General features: G+C 42.0%; 1 protein-coding gene across 1 annotated transcript; it reads right to left on the reverse strand.

The window, feature by feature from the left end:
• Nucleotides 1–360: 360 nt before the first annotated feature.
• On the reverse strand, nucleotides 361–18,980 carry LOC310854866 (C-type lectin domain family 18 member A-like). Its single transcript, XM_083759592.1, has 12 exons — nucleotides 18,871–18,980; nucleotides 18,054–18,145; nucleotides 14,146–14,382; nucleotides 13,862–13,959; nucleotides 12,437–12,558; nucleotides 11,525–11,632; nucleotides 7,792–7,884; nucleotides 7,323–7,429; nucleotides 6,551–6,680; nucleotides 5,983–6,118; nucleotides 4,802–4,893; nucleotides 361–766 (listed from the first exon to the last, which is right to left on the reverse strand). Exons 1-12 carry the CDS (start codon nucleotides 18,887–18,889, stop codon nucleotides 729–731), a joined length of 1,272 nt encoding a protein of 423 aa, XP_083615718.1. The 5' UTR covers nucleotides 18,890–18,980; the 3' UTR covers nucleotides 361–728.
• Nucleotides 18,981–21,165: the final 2,185 nt, after the last annotated feature.

Below are 21,165 nucleotides of genomic sequence, written 5' to 3' on the forward strand. Positions count from 1 at the left end.
TTGGAAGAGATTCCCATAATTATAGTAGGTAAACTATGTAAATCACACCAACGCAAGAAAGAAATTATAACTGGAGAAGGTAAAGATTAATTGTTTTAATAATGTCTGATACATAGTGTGTCACTGCTATTAATACAGATCGTGGTAGTATAGTTATTGCTCTTGACAGTCAAATGTGTTCATGTAAAGGTTGGCCTTTTGTACAGGCAAGAATGAAATCGGAGAAAAAACTAAACAGAATCATACTTTATATAAATTTTAGGCACTAAAAAAAAATGTTTAGGTATCTTCTTGAAAAGGGGCCCATGAGCGAATTAGAAATAGAGGTGCAATTTAATAGCGTTTGTTGTATCAAATAGTTGCTTTTTGACAATTTACATGTTTAAGTCATACCGTGTAATTCTTTCCAATTCCGTGGTGAATACTGCTTTCCATAACATACGCAGCGCTACGACCCTGCAGCTTTTCTATTGGAGTGGTACTTCCATGATTTTGTTTCAAATTGGAATTCTGGATATCACAACGACATATACATTATACAGTAGGTGGACCAGAGCTGTCGCCCAAAATACACAAAAAAAATGAATGTGTCACACTAAGACCTATATTTACACTTAAATACATTGATTCAACATATACAGCAATACAGCGAAAACTTCAATATATCACATAATGTTTGACCCTATTATAAAACCCATCTGGTGCCGTAGTCCTTAGCTCCTGGTCCATCACCGACCCAGTTCCCACTGGGCTATATGCTCTGGAGCTACACACACACACACACACACACACACACACACACACACACACACACACACACACACACACACACACACACACACAATAGCAGATCTACAAGCTCATATCGCGCCACCGAGTGGCGCGATACGAGCTTGTAGGTCTGCTATTTTTGAAAAATCGAAGAGCGACTGACATTTCTAGAATCCGATCTCAGGTCAGAATGGGTTCATCAGACCAGTGTGTGTCCAGTGGAAACCTCGTATGAATCTGATCTCAGGTCAGAATGGGTTAACCACAGTTGGTCTAGATATGAAGAGTGAGTCCATAAATCCCTTGTCATCATAAGCTCTATTTGGATATGGCTTTTGAGACAAATATAATTATTATAACATAGACATTATAACAGAGCTTTTGTTGGATAAGCAGAAGTTGAACATGATGCCTCATGTTTGAGCTGCCAATTGTCTGCCTTAATTTACCAATGTGAATATATGTACTGACACACACACACACACACACACGCACACACACACACACACACACACACACACACACACACACACACACACACACACACACACACACACACACACACACACACACACACACACACACACACACACACACACACACACACACACACACACACACACACACACACACACACACACACACACACACACACACACACACGTGTGTACTGTACCTCCTTCAGGCTGGATGATTTCCACTTATCAATTTATTGCCAATTAAGCGAACCCAGTGATGCAGGCTTGAAATGCCTCCTGTGAGGGCCATTAATATGTCCTTTCATCTCATCCTTTGTTGCTCAATGAAACTTTGCTTTTATTTGAAGTGCTTTGTGTTAAAAAAAAAAAAAAAAGATTAACGTGGACCGTATGTCCAGTTTTAGATAGCCGGAATGTCTTTGTCCAATAACCTCCATACGGGTCATCCTGCCTGGACAAAAGAATGGAATGCCTCGGCCCTCTTGACTATGCTTTTAATGATCTCTTGGCTACAAACGAGCTCGGCCCTCTCTCTCTCCGGAAAAAATGGAAATGAAAAGTTGCCATTTACTGAATGCTGACTTGTAGAAGAGAGAATATATAAGCTCTTCAAAATGCCAGCTGTGTGGTAGAGTATAGTAGATGTCATCTTAGTATAACACTGAACCCATTCAAACTGCTCTGGACAATCAATACAATATTACAGACCTGCCACCTGCGAAGACACTCCCAAAACAAACAAAAGCTAGCTCCCACAAACCCAATCACACCCAACAATCTAATTGGTATGTGTGATTGATTTGTGTGTTTTGAACACGGAAAACCACTACAGAGCTGACGTAGTATCGACCCCTAAAAGGCTCCTCGCCATAAGCACAAAGTGCCATTGATTCAGACTGAGTGCCTCATTTAAATAAGTGGGCATGCGTCTCTCCTTTATATAAATGCACATACATAAACGCTGTATTAAGATCTCCTGTGGGATGTGTCGCTTTGTGTGTGCTCCCAGTCCAGCAACATTTAACACGTCGTCGATGTTAGAAACTGAAATGCACTCATTGTTTGGACCGGAGACAAGCTTCACTACAGAGTCCAGACCACAATAAGTCTGAACAATCTGTGAAAGGGATCTTGCAAGACCCTCTCTAACAACCAAACACAAATAAAAAAGGTTACAAATGAGAGAGTGTATCTCAGCTCTCATTGTGTCTGGTCTTCAAGATCCTAGGTGCCTCTGTTCCAGAGTACCAGCTGGGCTACCTGCCCAGAGTGAGGGATGCTCACAGGTACTCAACCAGAGGAAGTCCTTGTGATCTAGTTCCCCCCCCAGTTTCAGGACACTCAAGGGAAAAAAATGCTTTTTTCTACGCAGCCACTACTCTGTGGAATGCACTCCCTACAGCCCTGAAATCCCTACATTCTATTGCAATATTTAGGAAAGACCTGAAATCATGGCTCCATCTACACACTCACTGGTCATAGTTAGCTTCCGACCCTGGATAGCCCATCTCCCATGCTCAGGACTATTCTCTCAGGGTACCTCTTGTCCTATGTATATAGCTCCCAGCCTTATATATAAGGATTATTTATTATATGTTCCATGGTTGTTTTGTCTGTACAGTATGTATGTGTATAGTTTCATGTTACAAAGTGGACCACAATGGAAACAAGCAAAGGCTTTTTTGTGTCTAAGTCCATTTGGCGTTTTTTTACATTTTCTGTAATTTTCTTAAACTGCCAATAAGTATTCTATCTATCTATATAAAGGAAGATCTAAAACAACCCAGAGGTGCACACCGAGGGGTGCAACGTAATTTAATAGGTCTCTAAAAGATGCCACAGCTGTGACCAATACTGTAGATTTGTCATTGAAACAGGCAGAAACCAGTGAGTAAATTACAGAGAACGGGAGAACAGAAAGACATGTACTGTAGTGTAAGGCCTTACAACCAACAATTAAATTCAGTCAATGCCAATTCCCCATGATTACTGTGGTCCCTGTCACGGCCACCCCCCCGAATATTGGTCTGGACGGAGAGGTTATTGATAACCACATGCCTCCATCCCCCAAAACACATGTTCCTGCGTCTCAATTCACAGGGTGGGTACTAGTATAGTATAGGCCACGTTCTACAGGCAGAACCATGTGAAATGGGACAGGACTAGGCCACGTTCTCTACAGGCAGAACCTGTGAAATGGGACAGGACTAGGCCACGTTCTACAGGCAGAACCTGTGAAATGGGACAGGACTTGGCCACGTTCTATACAGGCAGAACCTGTGAAATGGGACAGGAATAGGCCACGTTCTATACAGGCAGAACCTGTGAAATGGGACAGGAATAGGCCACGTTCTACAGGCAGAACCTGTGAAATGGGACAGGACTTGGTGCGCCTCTGTGGCGTAATGAGACACACCTACTGTGTTGCCAGCAGCCTCTTTAACACATGCAGACACATCAGTTGATGTTGTCCAATTAAGGGAAGTAAACATGGTGGCAATAACCTTTTGTTGTTAATGATTAATTGATGGGTGACGGTAAAGGAAGGACAAATTAAAAAGGATGTGTAGGTAAAGTTAATTTGGCAATGGACATAATATAATCCATGCATGCCATGCAGTGCATCAGCAGCAATTTGCAATTTACAACTTAATCAATATAGAACATTGTGTTCATTCTCTGTGTAGTGCATTACTGTAATTGACAGATGGATTTCTGACTTGAGTGTAGGCCTCATTTATTTGTAACTATCACAACCATGTCTTCGACGGGAGCATATCCACGGTGGCAGCGGCGGTGGCTCAGGGGTAGAGTGGCTGGATGGCAACCGTCAAGGTTGCCAGTTCGAACCCGGGCTCCCCCAGAGTTAGTGTCGAAGTGTCCTTGAGCAAGACACTGAACCCCTAATTGCTCCTGATGTGCTGGTTGGTGCCTTGCATGGTTTCTGCTGCCATCGTGTGTGTGAATGTAATGCACAATCTATGTAAAGCGCCTTGGAGAAAGGCGCTATATAAATGCACCATTTACCATTTTACCCTCATCATCATACACGGAAGTGACATCATCAGATACGGACACTTTGCCACTCGATTTGCCCCTCACTTTATGCATGCGCATATATAGGCCTACCTCTACTAATGCCGATGGTGTTAGCCATAAACATATCGTAACACAAAGCAACATAATACATACAGTAGGCCTACCCCCCAGCCAATGCATTCCCATAGCAAACAACAACATATTAGTAAAGTGGCAATAAAACCATGTGTGTGCAGCCCGAGGCAGCTGGGATTGGGAAGTCTTTCCACTTTCCAATGTGCACCCTGCGGTGCTATGGCGTCAACTTTGCACCTTCTGTGAAATCTCTGCTGTTTGCCAATTCATCCTCATGTATTTTCACAGAGACGGACCATTATGTGCTAATAATCGCTGGCGGTCATCACTGATTTTAGTTACTTCATTTTGCTCTTTAATTGGCCATAACATTCTCCAAAACATAGATGTCCTTCCTCAACAGTTTCATACAGTAATTCCCAGAAGAAGGACCTTACCATATTGGCAGATGTATCGGTTTCGTGTTTTACAACGCTGGTCGTTCCAGTTGAAGGCACTTGATGCCTGCAGCTCTACACAGTTCCCAAATCTAGACAGAAAGAGAGGAGTGTAAGAAAGTATGTGTGTGTGTGTGTGTGTGTGTGTGTGTGTGTGTGTGTGTGTGTGTGTGTGTGTGTGTGTGTGTGCGTGCGTGCGTGCGTGCGTGCGTGCGTGCGTGCGTGCGTGCGTGCGTGCGTGCGTGCGTGCGACCGACCGACCGACCGACCGACAGACAGACAGACAAAGAGAGGGAGAGGCAGAGAGAGAGGGAGAGAGAGAGAGACACAGAGACATCTGGTGGTGTAATTAATGATTGCAGCTCAACCTATGGTGATGGATGACCTTATCATTCCACAAAGGGTAGTGTAAGGGTATGTTAACACAAGACGTCTTTTATCGATCGACTGAAACAGACTTCAATATAAATCTATGGAACGTACAGAACATTTATAACTCATTTTACACTATGGGGCATATTTTTCACCTAAAATATATCAATCTTTTATAGAAAGAAAACTCGCTACAGAAACTGCATTATACATAAAATAATGCCTGCCATCGTATTAGCCTACTCATGATGTTCTTTGACCAGAAATGTGCGTGTTTCATAAAATAAGTGCATTCGGGAAGTCTCTCACTCTCTTTCTCACTCTCTGCCTCATTCTCTTTCTCTCTCTCTCTCCGGAGTCGAGGTTGTACCAGAGACGTTACTGATTCCTCCTGAGCCACTGTCTGCCACCTCAACTGCAGTCTCTTGCAAGGGCCTATAATCTTCTACACAATGTGCTGTGCATCAGATGCCGATAATTAAGCTTCAAAGTCCGATACATACCAGGATGCTTATGTGAACAAGTCTTTGGGCTTTTTCTGGTTCTATCCTCAAAGCAGCAGTTTTTGTATTGGACCTGTACTTTTCGTTTGAAATGTACCCATATTGCATACTGTGAAATAACATTTTCCATCAATCAATGCTCACTTCCTAATACCTACTTTACCTTCTCTTCACTATACCTGCTCTGAGAAAAATGAGATGTCTGCCACATACATTTTTTATGAGAATAAGATACATGGCGCTGCTCTTTCTGTGCATCAGTACAGTGTGTAGTGCAGTCTGTCAGTTTGTGAATTTGTCTCTCACCCTTGGTTGTCGGGTTGTCCAAAAGCAAAACTACTGAACCCAGTGATTTCTCCTGTATCCCACCGAAAGCTACTGAACCCAGCGATCTCTCCTGTATCCCACCGAAATGAGTCTTTCAGAGGTTTATACGTAAGACCTGAGGGGAAGAAATGCACAAGCTTGTTATTTTAAGTAGTGATGCACCGAATATTCGGCCGCAGGAAAATATTCAGCAGAAAATGGCTAAAAAAAATGCATTTTCGGCCTATTCGGTTTCGGCCCGAATAGGCAGAAAATATATCACCGAATAGTGTATGAAATGAATGCATTCAAAAGAGCTGAATAAATGTTTTATGGACCCATAATAGTGATTATTATTTAAGTTAAGTTTTGCCATAACCATTTATTTTGCCATAAATCAGGTAGCTTTATAGGTACGGCCATGACAGCAATGGTAGGAAAAGAAATATATAATATTAATCATGATGGTAGAATAATTCTCTGGAGAGTAGGCAGTTTTATAAAAGAACATTCCAAATGGCGTATATTCGGAGGACAACGGTGGCGTGACAGAGACAATCGGTCGTACCGATCCAGAAGTTGCGCGTCTCAAAGTCTGAGTTGGTGACCTCGTTGCTCCCCTCCAGCTGGAAAAGATAGAACGCCAAAATGTCCTGGACCTTCTGGTTGTGGATCTGAGCAAGAACACCACCTCGTTCCTGGGGATTTAAAAACAATCAACAAAAAAAAAGAAGAAACGCAGAAACACTCTTTCTAAACACACACACACACACACACACACACACACACACACACAGGGACGTGCACACATAGACATCAAAGGGGGCTTCAGCCCCTGCCCTAAAACAACTGCCCTTGCATCTCCAGTAGATAAAGACTGCTGGTAGACAATGATATTTGACGGAACAAATGATCCATCTTGTTGCTACTTTTCTTGTCTAGCGTAATACCCTGTTTTCGTGTTGTTTTGTGTTGTTTTGTAACTGTTTGTTTTGTTTTTCCCTTCTTTTCTTTCTGTTAATGACCTTGTATTGACTGTATACGTGAGGAGTGAGGACCCTCTCGGAAACGAGATATTGTATCTCAAGGGGTATTCCAAAATAAAGAATTTCAATCATCTGGGTTGTGCCCCAAAAAAAGCTGATCTACAAGCTCTCAACGCGTCGCAGCACGACACGTTGAGAGCTTGTAGATCTGCTATTATTGTCAAAAAAGTGCCCTCTTTTCGGGATTTCAGCTCCCTGCCTCTCTAACACTCTCTGCACGTCTCCGCACACACACACATTTCTGGAGGTAGTAACAATGCATGGCGTCCCAGTCCGACAAATGATAACACGCACCTGGCAGTGATTCTTGGCTCCATAGTATGTATCGGCTTCCGGAGACACCATGAAGCACTCTCCATCTATTCTGACATCACAGCTGTGGAAGGGAAACTGCCGCTTCTCTGTAGACACCAAAAGCAACACATGCTGGGGCTCTGAGCATAATGACACTGACCATCCATCTTGGCACGAACACAGTGAGAAGACAGGACTCTTTTTCGTAAGACACATTTGGCCACGGCAAAATTCATTCAGAGACACATTAAAGCTAAGAACTTTGACTGAGAGTCAGTTATTGATGAAAACATAGACCCCATAAACACAAGAGTAGAATTTACTTGCAAACAGATAGGTAAGTTTTGTATGTTAGTTGTGCTAACATACAAAAACTCCGCCCCACATACACACACACACACACACACACACACACACACACACACACACACACACACACACACAAGAACAACAACACTCTTGTACTCACCTGCACATTCTGCCCCTCCATAGCCAACATCACACTGGCAGGAGCACTCTTCTTCCTTGTAGTGACCGTGTACACATTGGACACTGCAGCGCACTGGAAAAGACACAGGTCCTGATTCTTCAACGCGCTTCCGCTTATATATTGACGTGACGCTAGCGGAAAGGCATTTACGTGGATTTCCCACATTAATTTGGAATTCATGAAAATGGCCGTGAACTTGACGCTGTCTTTGGTTCGTCGGAAACTCCACTAAATCCTCCGCCACCTCTTTAGGTGGCGGAGAAATTTGCGGAAGCTACACTTGCATATAGATTTATTCAGAAGGCTTTAGTCTTCATGCTGAATCAATAAATAGTCCCCAAATCTCAGATAAAATATGTAGGCATGTGCCCCCAACATATTGGTCGATCAGCACATAAAAAAACGATATATATATAGGCCTATATATATAAAAGCCGAGTGCACTTGTATGCCTAAATGCATGCATTCTAGAGGCAAGTTAGCCTATAGAGTCCCATAAGGAAACTGCCCCTGCAAGCCCCGACACCTTTTTATTTATTTATTAGGATATTTCTATAGCATGCCATGCGCGATTGCGCTGCTCACTTGACAGCCTTCTCTAGGCTACTCGCAGTGCAACGCGTTGTGAGCTTGTAGATCGGCTCTCGCGGACTGCATGTTAAAAAACAAACTCACAATTATAATAAGAACATAGGCCTACACTTATCTGCATTTTGCACTGTAGCCTACGAATCTAACGTTGTTTCGGTGTGTGTGTGTGTGTGTGTGTGTGTGTGTGTGGGGGGGGGGGGGGGGGGGGGCAGACAGCAGCGTGCTGCCGATCCGATTCACATTGGAAAATGAATAGGGCTAATTAGCCCTATATAAAAAATAGAAGACCACATTTATAGCCTAATGAATGCAGCGTGTTTGAAAGTCGGCCAGTCATATCAGTTTTAAACCAGCTCACCTCCACTCGTGAACATGACGGACAGACAGACAGAATTTATAATAATGTATATTGATATTGATCACATGGATGCCACACACAGAATAGTTTAACTCACTGGATAAACTCACTGGATTATAATTTCTTCAGACAAGAGGATCCCAGGCCTATAATATATTTACTTATGAATGTATGGGCTACTGTTCTTTATCGCGCAACAGTGTCGAGGGCCCATGCAGCCCCCCTCCCTCTCTCGTCTCTCTCTCTCTCTCTCGCTCTCTCTGAAAAGACGACTTTTGCATTGACATATCCGATATTTTAAATATCGGATATGTTTTACCTCTGCAAAGGTGTGAGTGAGCACCCGCCTTGGTCCCGAACTTAATTAAATAAATTATAATTATATTGCTTCAGCGGAGCACGCAACGTTGCAAGCTTGGATAGCAGTGACCGCGGCTGTGATCTCAGACAAACTGCTGTCTGCTGAGTCATGCTTGAAGCCTTTTATGGTATGAAATTGGGCGTGGATCAATGCAGATGAGGTTGTCGGTTGCTTTTCCGATCACTTTGCACCCGCTGCTTTCAGTATGACATACACCTGCGATACGCCAGCGCACCTGTGGTACACACCACTCTCTGAATAACACGTCATCTCAACGTAGCTTGATCGGACGGATAAATACGATATCTGTTTCCGTCACCGTTACACTCTGGCGCATTTCGTTTTTGAAGAATCAGGACCACTGTGTGCATAGAGAACGATTCAAGGATCAAAGGTATATAACACAAGAAAGAGCTGCTCTTCAAGGATCAAAGGTATATAACACAAGAAAGAGCTGCTCTTCAAGGATCAAAGGTGTTATATAACACAAGAAAGAGCTGCTCTTCAAGGATCAAAGGTGTTATATAACACAAGAAAGAGCTGCTCTTCAAGGATCAAAGGTGTTATATAACACAAGAAAGAGCTGCTCATCAAGGATCAAAGGTGTTATATAACACAAGAAAGAGCTGCTCTTCAAGGATCAAAGGTGTTATATAACACAAGAAAGAGCTGCGATCCGAGCACTCAAAAAGGTTTAAAAAAAAAAGAGGAGAGGGCGGAAATAAAATCAGGGTACTTTATTAAAGTTTAAAGCGCCAACATGTTTCAACTCAACAAGTCTTACTCATACTTGCCCTGATGAAGACTTGTTTGCGTCGAAACATGTTGGCGTTTAAGGGTTTGAGGGAAAAGGAAGTTCCAGATCGACGGTTTCTGCCCGATGACTACAAAACAATCAACACTCTCAAAGTGTACAAATGGAACCAAATGGACCCGTCAGTCCACATCAATGATTCACAACGCAACAAGTTCCAACTGAAACCACAGTCACTTGCAACAGAATCCCAAAACTGGCAGAAGAATAATCACTGTAGTAGTGCGCCCTGTACCCTGGCAGAAGACTAATCACTGTAGTAGTGTACCCTGTACCCTGGCAGAAGAATAATCACTGTAGTAGTGTACCCTGGCAGAAGAATAATCACTGTAGTAGTGTACCCTGTACCCTGGTAGAAGAATAATCACTGTAGTAGTGTACCCTGTACCCTGGTAGAAGAATAATCACTGTAGTAGTGTACCCTGTACCCTGGTAGAAGAATAATCACTGTAGTAGTATACCCTGTACCCTGGCAGAAGAATAATCACTGTAGTAGTGCCCCCTGTACCCTGGTAGAAGAATAATCACTGTAGTAGTGTACCCTGTACCCTGGCAGAAGAATAATCACTGTAGTAGTGTACCCTGTACCCTGGTAGAAGAATAATCACTGTAGTAGTGCCCCCTGTACCCTGGTAGAAGAATAATCACTGTAGTAGTGTACCCTGTACCCTGGCAGAAGAATAATCACTGTAGTAGTGTACCCTGTACCCTGGCAGAAGAATAATCACTGTAGTAGTGTACCCTGTGCCCTGGCAGAAGAATAATCACTGTAGTAGTGTACCCTGTACCCTGGCAGAAGAATAATCACTGTAGTAGTGTACCCTGTACCCTGGTAGAAGAATAATCACTGTAGTAGTGTACCCTGTACCCTGGTAGAAGAATAATCACTGTAGTAGTGTACCCTGTACCCTGGCAGAAGAATAATCACTGTAGTAGTGTACCCTGTACCCTGGTAGAAGAATAATCACTGTAGTAGTGTACCCTGTACCCTGGCAGAAGAATAATCACTGTAGTAGTGTACCCTGTACCCTGGTAGAAGAATAATCACTGTAGTAGTGTACCCTGTACCCTGGCAGAAGAATAATCACTGTAGTACTGTACCCTGTACCCTGGCAGAAGAATAATCACTGTAGTAGTGTACCCTGTACCCTGGCAGAAGAATAATCACTGTAGTAGTGTACCCTGTACCCTGGCAGAAGAATAATCACTGTAGTAGTGTACCCTGTACCCTGGCAGAAGAATAATCACTGTAGTAGTGTGCCCTGTACCCTGGTAGAAGAATAATCACTGTAGTAGTGTACCCTGTATCCTGGCAGAAGAATAATCACTGTAGTACTGTACCCTGTACCCTGGTAGAAGAATAATCACTGTAGTAGTGTGCCCTGTACCCTGGCAGAAGAATAATCACTGTAGTAGTGTACCCTGTACCCTGGCAGAAGAATAATCACTGTAGTAGTGTACCCTGTACCCTGGTAGAAGAATAATCACTGTAGTAGTGTACCCTGTACCCTGGCAGAAGAATAATCACTGTAGTAGTGTACCCTGTACCCTGGCAGAAGAATAATCACTGTAGTAGTGTACCCTGTACCCTGGCAGAAGCGTCCAGTGAAGCCTGGCTCACAGTGGCACTTGCAGGATGAGATGTTCAGACGACCATGCTGACCACAGCTCATACGACATGGGTTCCTTGGAGTCTCTGAAGCAAGCACACGCGCGCGCACGCACACACATGCACGCACACACGCACGCACGTGCGCGCACGCACACACACACACACACACACACACACACACACACACACACACACACACACACATTACTACATTTGACAAGTCTCGTGATACATAATTATTAATTAATTAATTATAATCTATGCTTTGATTGCATTGTCTGAAGGAAGCCAAACATTTTTTTTGTACTCTTATGTACCTGTACACAAGATGTAACAATAAAGTACAACGTTGAACCGTGAATGAAAATTCATCTTCACAACATTTCCCAATTACAGTATACATGTTCCAGCAGAGATTGCATTTCACTATATTCACGTTATTCACACTGAAGAACAAACATGTAAACAGAAAACCATATTATTCAGAATGCAATGACAATAATAGACAATAGAATAGTGTTACTGAAATGTAAAGCAATTCATGATCTACACTACAGTGTACTAACATTAAAAATCATGGCACGTACTGTACTATCACTGACTATCACTTCAAATTTTAGGGAACATTCTTGAGGAGGTGCACAGCTGCGAGCCATTGAAGCATCGTTAATTCAATTGATTAATTTCTTCTTTTTTCAAGAACGACGACGACGACAACAACAACAAGGTCACTGTTCTTTGAACTTGTTTCTGTTTTTTGTAAGTTTAACCCAGCTTTCAAGTAAACCAGGTGTCCCTACTTTATTAAGTAAAAACTAAAAACTAAAAAGGGCTCTGGTGGTTATAAAGCACTTTCCGTCTTTTTATTGTATTTATCTTTTATCTCACCACACAGTCCTCCAACATGATCCCACAGTCTGAAGCAGCCAGACATGGAAGAGGTGCAAAAAGAGCAGGACAGCCCGGACTTGTAGGGCACCACCAGCCGGCCATTCACTTCCCAATTACCCCTGCAACAAACATCACACACATACAGTACATACACTGTTACATTATGAATGATCATTCGTAAGATTTGAATACATGTTAAATAGCTATACATTTGTTCAGTAACTAGGGGTCTCTCCAGCTCTTTAGTAAAGGTTAAATAGCTATACATTTGTTCAGTAACTATAGGGGTCTCTCCAGCTCTTTAGTAAACGTTAAAAGGAGAGAACTCAGGATGCAGGATAACGGATATACTAGTGAAATTGGAAGTGATAAAACAATAAATTACTCTTCATGTGACCACTGCGCTCTGACTTGCCCGTTGCCCGTTCAAATCATATCAAATATGATGGGTCGCACACACCAAGACTGCATTTCAATCATTTATTCTTGCATTTTGAACAGGAGACAAACGTTTCGGCTATCCAGCCTTCATCAGTGGGACGCCGCGCTACGAGATTGTAGATCTTCTATTTTTGAAAAATCGTGAAAATGTGGCGCAAATGTTTGAATATATATATTCTTTCAGAGCGAACGTTTTAACTCAAATCTTTGCTTCTGGCGAGGTCCCTGGAACAACATATTTTCAGATGGGGGTCGGCGGCCAAATCCAGATATTTGGGGGGTCCTTGAAATGACAAACATTGAGCACCACTGACATTAGAAACATAGGGTTTTTCAGACTACTGTGTAGGATTTAGAAGATATTTGTAGAATTGTCCTCAGGTCAAAATGGGTTAAGTGATGAAACAAACAATTAGCATAGAACACTATAAAATGATGATAAATGTTGTAGGGGTCTCTCTCCTGATTGGCTAATATTGGCATCCTGACCATAATTCTCCATTTACTAAAGAACTGTAGAAAGTATGGGGAGAACAAACACTTTACTACGTACAATAAATTACTAGAAGAAATGGTAAATGGTGCATTTATATAGCAGGAGGTTAATTAATACTCAGAGTATTGCTGTGTAGTGGCAGAACAGTTTGAAGCTCAAAACGTTTCTACAAAACATATATTTGATGGTAAAAACTATATATAATTTATAACCTAATTCATCATCATTGTTATTCCTCTGCATCGTTATTGTCAGAAATGCATGATAGAATTCCCTAAAACCGGAATATACTGTAAATAAACTCATGCACATTCTTCTTAGGTGGTTTGATTTTGGATCTGTCTTGTCATTAGTGTCAATACAGCTAAAGACTTCTTGATGATTGTTATGTTATGTTTCAATGAGGGGACGTGCAAGTAAATACAACAAAACTCCATTTTGGGGAGACATGGCAGCACGGCAGCCCTATGCGATTTAGTCCTCACCCAGGGCCATATGCACACGCAAACAGCTCCCAGAGACCCCCTTCTCTTGGACACAATTGTTTGGCACAGCCCACATGACTGGAAGTGGCCCATACCAGCTGTACGATGAGAGAAAGAATTGAAACACAGCCCAATGGTGAGTTTTAAAAGAAATTTGAATTTGGAGACTGGCTGACAAAACATTTCAGCATCCAAATTTCAAATCACCATCATGTGTATATAATCAGTCAACATCAGTGCATCGTTTTGAAGCAGCTTGTGAATAAAGTTCATTGTTGCCGTACCTGTGTATAGTGTCGGCAGGTGGCGTTCCGTCTGCACTGCCCACTCAGATAGAGATAGTCTCGCCCCTCCTCAAACCAAGAGGAAATCACGTCCGAGAATGAAGGGACACCATGTGTAGAGAGATGTGTATTCCAGCCAATGTGATGGAAGGGGGAGGCCTGAAGGGTAGACTTGGTGATGGTGAGGCAGGATGCAGCCCTGTCCTCCGCAAGCAGGGCCAGTTTTTCATTCCACTCCTTCAGAAGAAGATACAAGTTTTACCACATATACAAGCAGCATAATATATAAGCAATAAGATATATCTAGCCTGGCCCAGCCTGCATGATTTATTGATTTCTGGTCTCGGGTGCCGGTCGAAAATCAGGCGGTGGATCCTATTGGTTCACCTAATTGTTTTGATTGACTACTTTATTAGTCAAGAATGTAAACAGCACCAGGTACAGTCAGACACTAAGGCTAAAAGGATAACACAAAAAAAGTGCTGGGGACTTTTTGTGGTCCTGCAGTGCATTCAATTCGCATAGAAGAATAAGAATGAGATTTTTCCCATGTTTGTTCTATACTTTCTCAAAAGTCAAGACGTTAAGCCTCTTAAAGGTTTATGTCTAGTGTTCAAGTTTGCTCTCTGAATCTGATATCAGCCAGACAAAGTCATCAGCAGATTCAGCACACACTTGGATGCCACCAAGAGGGGAATAAGGTCACCAGCTGAGTGGCTCAAGCAAAACCAACATATTTTGTTGGTAAAGCACAGTGCTTTATATATTGCTGAAAAGAATCCTCAATGGCTGCCAATGCTTTTCAATGTGAATGGAGCTTTATTCTTGTTTGTTTGTTTGTTTGTTTTTTCAGAAATCCGCAAATCGCAACAAACCGCTCTGTTCCCATTGAAACGCATTGTCAGAATCCACCGCATAGTTAGAATTAAAGTTTGGTGTGAACACACCCTGAGAGTGTACAAATAGATGAATTGATTTTACTGAGATTTCTTATGATTGGGCATTTTATCCAGGAAACTATACGCCTGAAAGGCTGCACAATCATCACTTCACAATCTTCTGCCACACCACTTACTGTATGGAAAAAAAGAAATACTTTAGATAATCACAAATGCATGCTATAAGGCCCTTAGCCTTTATACCATTTATCAGCAAAGCTATTTAATATACCTCTTCAGCACATCTGAAAAGTCCTCAGAGGGATTTCACAGAAGAATTACCTCTAACACCGCGGCTCTGAATGCAGAACGTTAGTCCTCTTTTTCTCATTACCACCTTATCAGGTTTAACAGCTCTTTAACCCATTTTGGACTGAGGCCGATTCTACAAAGGCCTTTACTTTATACTTTATTCGTTTATTTGGTCGGGACAGTGTAGATTGATGAACATTACATAAGAAATGCAGTGTAAATATACCAGATTTAGCAAAACTTGCTAATCTGCAGTCTTCTAAATGCTGATAGTTTTCATGAAAAACCCATGTTTCTATGTCTGTCGTTCTCAAACTATTTCATGTCAAGGACCCCAAAACATTTTGGCCGCCGAACCCCATCTGAGAATGTGTTGTTCTTGTTCCAGGGACCCTCCAGAAGCAAATATTTGAGATAAAAAAAACGTTCGCTCTGAAAGAATATACATTCAAAGATTTGCACCACATTTTCTTCAGAAAATAGCAGACCTGCAAGCTCGTAGCGCGGTGCCGCATTATGAGCTTGTAGATCTGCTATTTTTCAATAGCTAAAGAATAACCTAATGCTAAAAACACCAAAAGGGGTTCCCGTTCAGAACGGGATAAAGCTAAGGAGCAGTGGAAGAAAGGAGCCCAGCCTGTAGGGCCATGCAGGATGTATAATCTATGAGAAATGACAGCATGGCTCTGCATGGCACTGGCACACAGTTTGAATTATAGGCCCACAGGATACACAGTACATTAGTCAGTGTTGTGAGTACCATAATCCCGTTACCTCTGGTAATAATCAAATGCAAGTAAGAGAGATAAGTGTGCTACAGTAGCTAGAGAAAAAGAAGTTGTGATCAGATACAGACAGCTTTCTGCCTGGATTTTATTTATAGGCAGCGGGATTTGGAGAACGATAAAAATGGTCCACATTATCAGGAGTCTCCAGTGCCTGTTTTCTCATTTCCTTTTTTAATGAGTTCATGCATTAAAAATAAGGTTCATAGGCCTATTTAGAAACTATGGTAGAATACGCACATCACTTCATGGAGGTGCTGGGTTCAATAACCCTTTGGAGCATATGAGTGTGCGGGTTACTTTCTCTTTACATAGACCCATAAGTGAGTCCGAGCTTTACTGGTATGTGCTGCTGACCACATAATAGGGTATACTGCTACATCCTGGGTTTTTATCCAGCTCAGCACTTGTTGTGTTGCACATCAAAACTGCAGTTGGTTTAGTTCAACTTGTTTTGTATTTTGCTCAAACCCCTTCATCCAAATTAGCGCTTTACAATGTGCATTACATTCACACACCAATGCCAATGGCAGAGGAATGAGAAGTTAGAGGTTCAGTGTCTTGCACGGGTGATTTGTAACCCGCAGCACGGGTGATTTGTAACCCGCAGCACGGGTGATTTGTAACCCACAGCACGGGTGATTTGTAACCCGCAGCACGGGTGATTTGTAACCCGCAGCACGGGTGATTTGTAACCCACAGCACGGGTGATTTGTAACCCACAGCACGGGTGATTTGTCACCCGCAGCACGGGTGATTTCAATCAGCATTACGGGCACTCCCCAACATACGCTACAGGCAAATTGTGCTCCCAAATTATGTGGTTCTTCTCTTGTAAAAGGATACCTGGTTCTTACAGTATATTTAATATACTGTACGTTATATAGGCTAAATAATTACAGTAGGCTTCACCTGTCGTATAGTAGCACATTGTGTAGGACTCTAGGTAGGCTACAGTATAGAGACTATTTCTTGCCCTGATGGTGATATAAGAATGACTCAGTAGTTATTCTACTCATTGGAAAAGTGAGCTAAATTTGTACATTTGAAACATGAGTAAATCCACTTTCATTCAGACTCCATTATTCAAGACAGAAAAGCTCTCATCGCATCACATAATTGAAAGTGGTTTGTTTCCCAAAACAGCAGTGTTTTTGCACCTGGCAGCGTGATTAGGACACATTATCAGCCAGCCTGCTACAGCAGAACGAACAGTCCATAATACCAGTTGCCTATACTGTTTCACACTCTTCATCATTTATTTCACCCCAAGAGGAACCCTGTACCTTTCAGCCATACTTTAGCCTAATTATTTGAGACAAAGTGTCTTTTCTTCCTAAAATGTGTGTGATTGCGTTCAGGCATTTGCCTCTAAAACAGCCTTCTGTACTGAAATTCTATATGACTAGTCTAGAACAATCAATTGACCCGCTTTCACTGCCTGGCTTTAGTTTAGTGAAGTGAGACATCTTTGGTTTGTAAATGTCATGATTGCCAGGAGGTTCTTTTGTCCAGCCATCTGCCATGTGTCCTTAAGTTCCTTTACATCATTAACACAAAAGAGAGAAAGGGGGACTGTGGCATGGGAAAGAAGAGAAGAGATAAGGCAGTTTCTGGTGGGGCTGTTTCAGGTGACCTTGGTCAGTAAACTCAGTGGTGTGTTTCAGCAGCCAGACTACAGTACCTTGCATGTCAACAGGGATAGCGAGATAGCATGTCCAGGACAGACAAAAACACTGCTTTCCTTGTCACCATTTGGAAAGGAGTGATTGAGAGCCTCATATGGAGAAGATATTTTATCTCAGAATAGTGCGCACACACGCACACACATGTGCACACACACGCACACACACACACACACACACACACACACACACACACATGCACAGCAGCACACGCACACGTCGTCACGTGTTGAAGAAAGGCTACTAACCATTTTTTGCATGTTACCTGCCATGGGTTCAACCCGGCTGCGGAGTCTATTGTGCTGAGCAACAATTTGAGAGCGCTCCTTCACCCCAAGCCCTAGAATAGAATAGAATAGAATAGAAGGCGTTCATTACTTGACCACTTCAATTCCCATGGCAACAAAATGCAAATGTGGGCTAGTGTGTGCATGCACACGCGCATATAGGCTATATGTGCATGTATTCAAGTTCAAGTTTATTGGTCATTTAAATAAACACACCTTATACAATGTCTTCAGTCGGGTTTTTTTTTACCAAAAGGGAGTCTAGGCTGAAGCCTCAGCACAAGCTTATAGTGTGCATAGCCTAGCCATATGATAAATTGAATTTTATACAAAAATCTGATTTGTCAATAATCTAATCTAAACCCCTATATACCAAAAGGACAAAATGACACTGTGTTAATAAAGACTACAAATCTCCAGAGTACATTTTAAACAAATGGTGTTGACTGAAAACTTGAAAGTGCAATGATCATTGCACTTTCAAGTTTTCAGTCAACACCATTAAAGTTTGAGCCAAGGTCTGTCCTGCAGTCCTCCTGCAGGACAGACCTCAAATTTTATAGGATTTATTTTTCGACAATGACAAAGTGAGTCATCATTCCCACTATAGCTCGTAGCTACTTAAACTTTGTCAGACTTATTAATATTCTACAGCAGAAATATTCTATCATCCTATCAATGTCTAGGGTTTGTTACAGATATTTTACTATAGTCTAGAGTAGACAGCGCATTGCAGATAGGATATCCGCAAATCCGCTATCGAACCTGATTTCCTTACCGCTAGCAGGTGGCTTCATGTTGTGCGCTTTTTCTACAATAATCCTGTTTGCGTTGATGATGAACGGAGGGACCAGCAGCAGACATGATGCGACTACCAACAGACGCAACCACCGGGGACCAGTCACAGAACCCATGGTTACACTAAAGCTAAAAGTTTCAAACTAGCCTGCTGCGTCTTATCAGCATCTCTTGTGGACAAGTGCCAGTGCCTCCTCCCTGCCCCACCTCCTATATTCTCTGTCAAATAGCTATAGCCTATCTCCTTAGCGAACTTTAAACTTCATGATCTCTGCGATTTTTATATCACAGTCACACTTTGCCCAATGTGAGGTGTGAGGTTTTTTTCTTCTTTTTTATTATAGGATTGATTGATCGATTGATCATTGAAGTAGGCTATTTATTAACAGCTTGCAGAATTACATTACGATTACGTATACATTTCAAGCACAACTCCATACAAAAACTGTGGGACGACACCATAAAGCATTACATACACTTGTTTACAATATGCCGGCAGGTGTATTTCTTCAGTGCAACGAAACAATTAGGCTATAGCCTATACTTTCTCCAGGGAGAGGGTTAGGGTTCATTTCATGGCAATAACATAGAGCAGTAGTACAAAACCCTATAGGCCTGTGCCTATTTATAGCACATTTGTAATGTATATATATGCAAATGTGTCTAATTTATAGTATTGTCCAACACAGAGGCCTAGAGCTGCCTGGCCCTAGTATGTCAAACCATCAACCATGTATGGCCAGATGATGATAGTCAGCTCCACAGATGGAGATCCATGTGTTGTACCTTCACTTGCAAGTGTGACTCACGTTGTGGCAACCACACTGGTTATCATGAGACTGTCACAATATGACCATATTGACAGCTTTTAACAGTGATGACATCAGGGATCTCCATATATGGGCATAACAGGGATTGTGATAGGGCATAGTCCATATATGGACTTTTTTTCTTCTTTTTTCCTTTTTTTAATTGACGTTGTCAGGCTTGTAACAACAGAGCTTCTTAATGCGGCACAGTTTGAGAAGCACGAGTGACAGATGTCAGATCGACATATTGTTGATGTCAGATCGACATATGGAGACAGCCATATATGGAGTGTGTCATGAGGCGTGATGTGGCGTGACGTGTCACAAGACGTGACCATATAGGCGCAACATAATCTGTAAAGAGAAGCTAGACGAGCAGAAAGAATCAATAATAAGCAGACTTGGCAACCTAGCTGACTGTAGAAAGTAACAGTACAGTAAAGAACCTGGGGGTCATTATTGATTCTGAATTGAATTTTAATTCACACATTAATCATGTTACCAAGATTGCCTTTTTTCACCTTAGAAATATTGCATGAATCAGAGCCTATTTGTCTTTGGACGATGCAAAAACGCTAATACACGCCTTTGTTTTTTCTCGGCTTGATTACTGCAATGCACTTTTTTCAGGACTGCCTAAGAAAACGACTGATAGATTACAACTTGTCCAAAATGCAGCAGCCAGAGTTTTAACTAGAACTAAGATGAGAGAACATATTACTCCAGTTTTGGCTTCACTGCACTGGCTTCCGGTTGTTTTTAGGATTGATTTTAAAATTATTTTACTTGTGTATAAAGCTCTCAATGGTCTCGCACCTTCCTACCTACATGACTGTCTGCCTAAATATGTCCCAAACCGCCCCCTAAGGTCTTCCACTGCTGGCCTGCTCGCTTTGCCTAAAGAAATGGCAACTAAAAAATACGGGGAAGCAGCTTTTTGCTTCTACGGGCCGTCGGCATGGAACAAGCTCCCACTGTACCTTCGTCAGGCAGCCTCTGTAGACATTTTTAAAGCACAGCTCAAGACCCACTTCTACAACATTGCTTTTAATTGATCTTATATTTTTTTGTTATTCATGTCCTCACTGTATTGCATTACTGCTTGTTTTTTTTTTTTTTTATGTCGTTGCCTTGCTTTTCTTTTTTATTCGCCATTGTTCTGTAAAGCACTTTGAGCTGCATTTCATGTCATGAAAGGTGCTATACAAATAAAGTTATATTATTATTATTATTATGACACGACTGGCGGGAAATGCAGGTTTTCATAGTACGTCGCAATAATGACTACGGTGCCAGTCAGTGATGACAAGTTATAGCTTATTAATCATCGCTGTTCAGACTTTCTGGAGTTTAGTGAAAGAAGGGGGTTGAATGTGTTGCATAATGTGAGTTTGTTGTTATAGCTCATTGTTGTGTGTTGGAGGACTTCATTCAGAGGTCTGGATGGAGGATTTAGGTCTGCTGTC

Source organism: Protomyctophum parallelum, assembly GCF_964188405.1.
Source record: "Protomyctophum parallelum genome assembly, chromosome: 2".
Lineage (NCBI taxonomy): Eukaryota > Metazoa > Chordata > Actinopteri > Myctophiformes > Myctophidae > Protomyctophum > Protomyctophum parallelum.

Excerpts from the sequence above, each read along its gene's own strand:
- LOC310854866 (XM_083759592.1), bottom strand. Across the intron at positions 13,960-14,145 it reads CCTGCCGACACTATACACAG|CTGGTATGGGCCACTTCCAG; the intron begins GTACGGCAACAA and ends CTCATCGTACAG. Across the intron at positions 12,559-13,861 it reads GCGTGTGCATATGGCCCTGG|GGGTAATTGGGAAGTGAATG; the intron begins GTGAGGACTAAA and ends TGTTTGTTGCAG.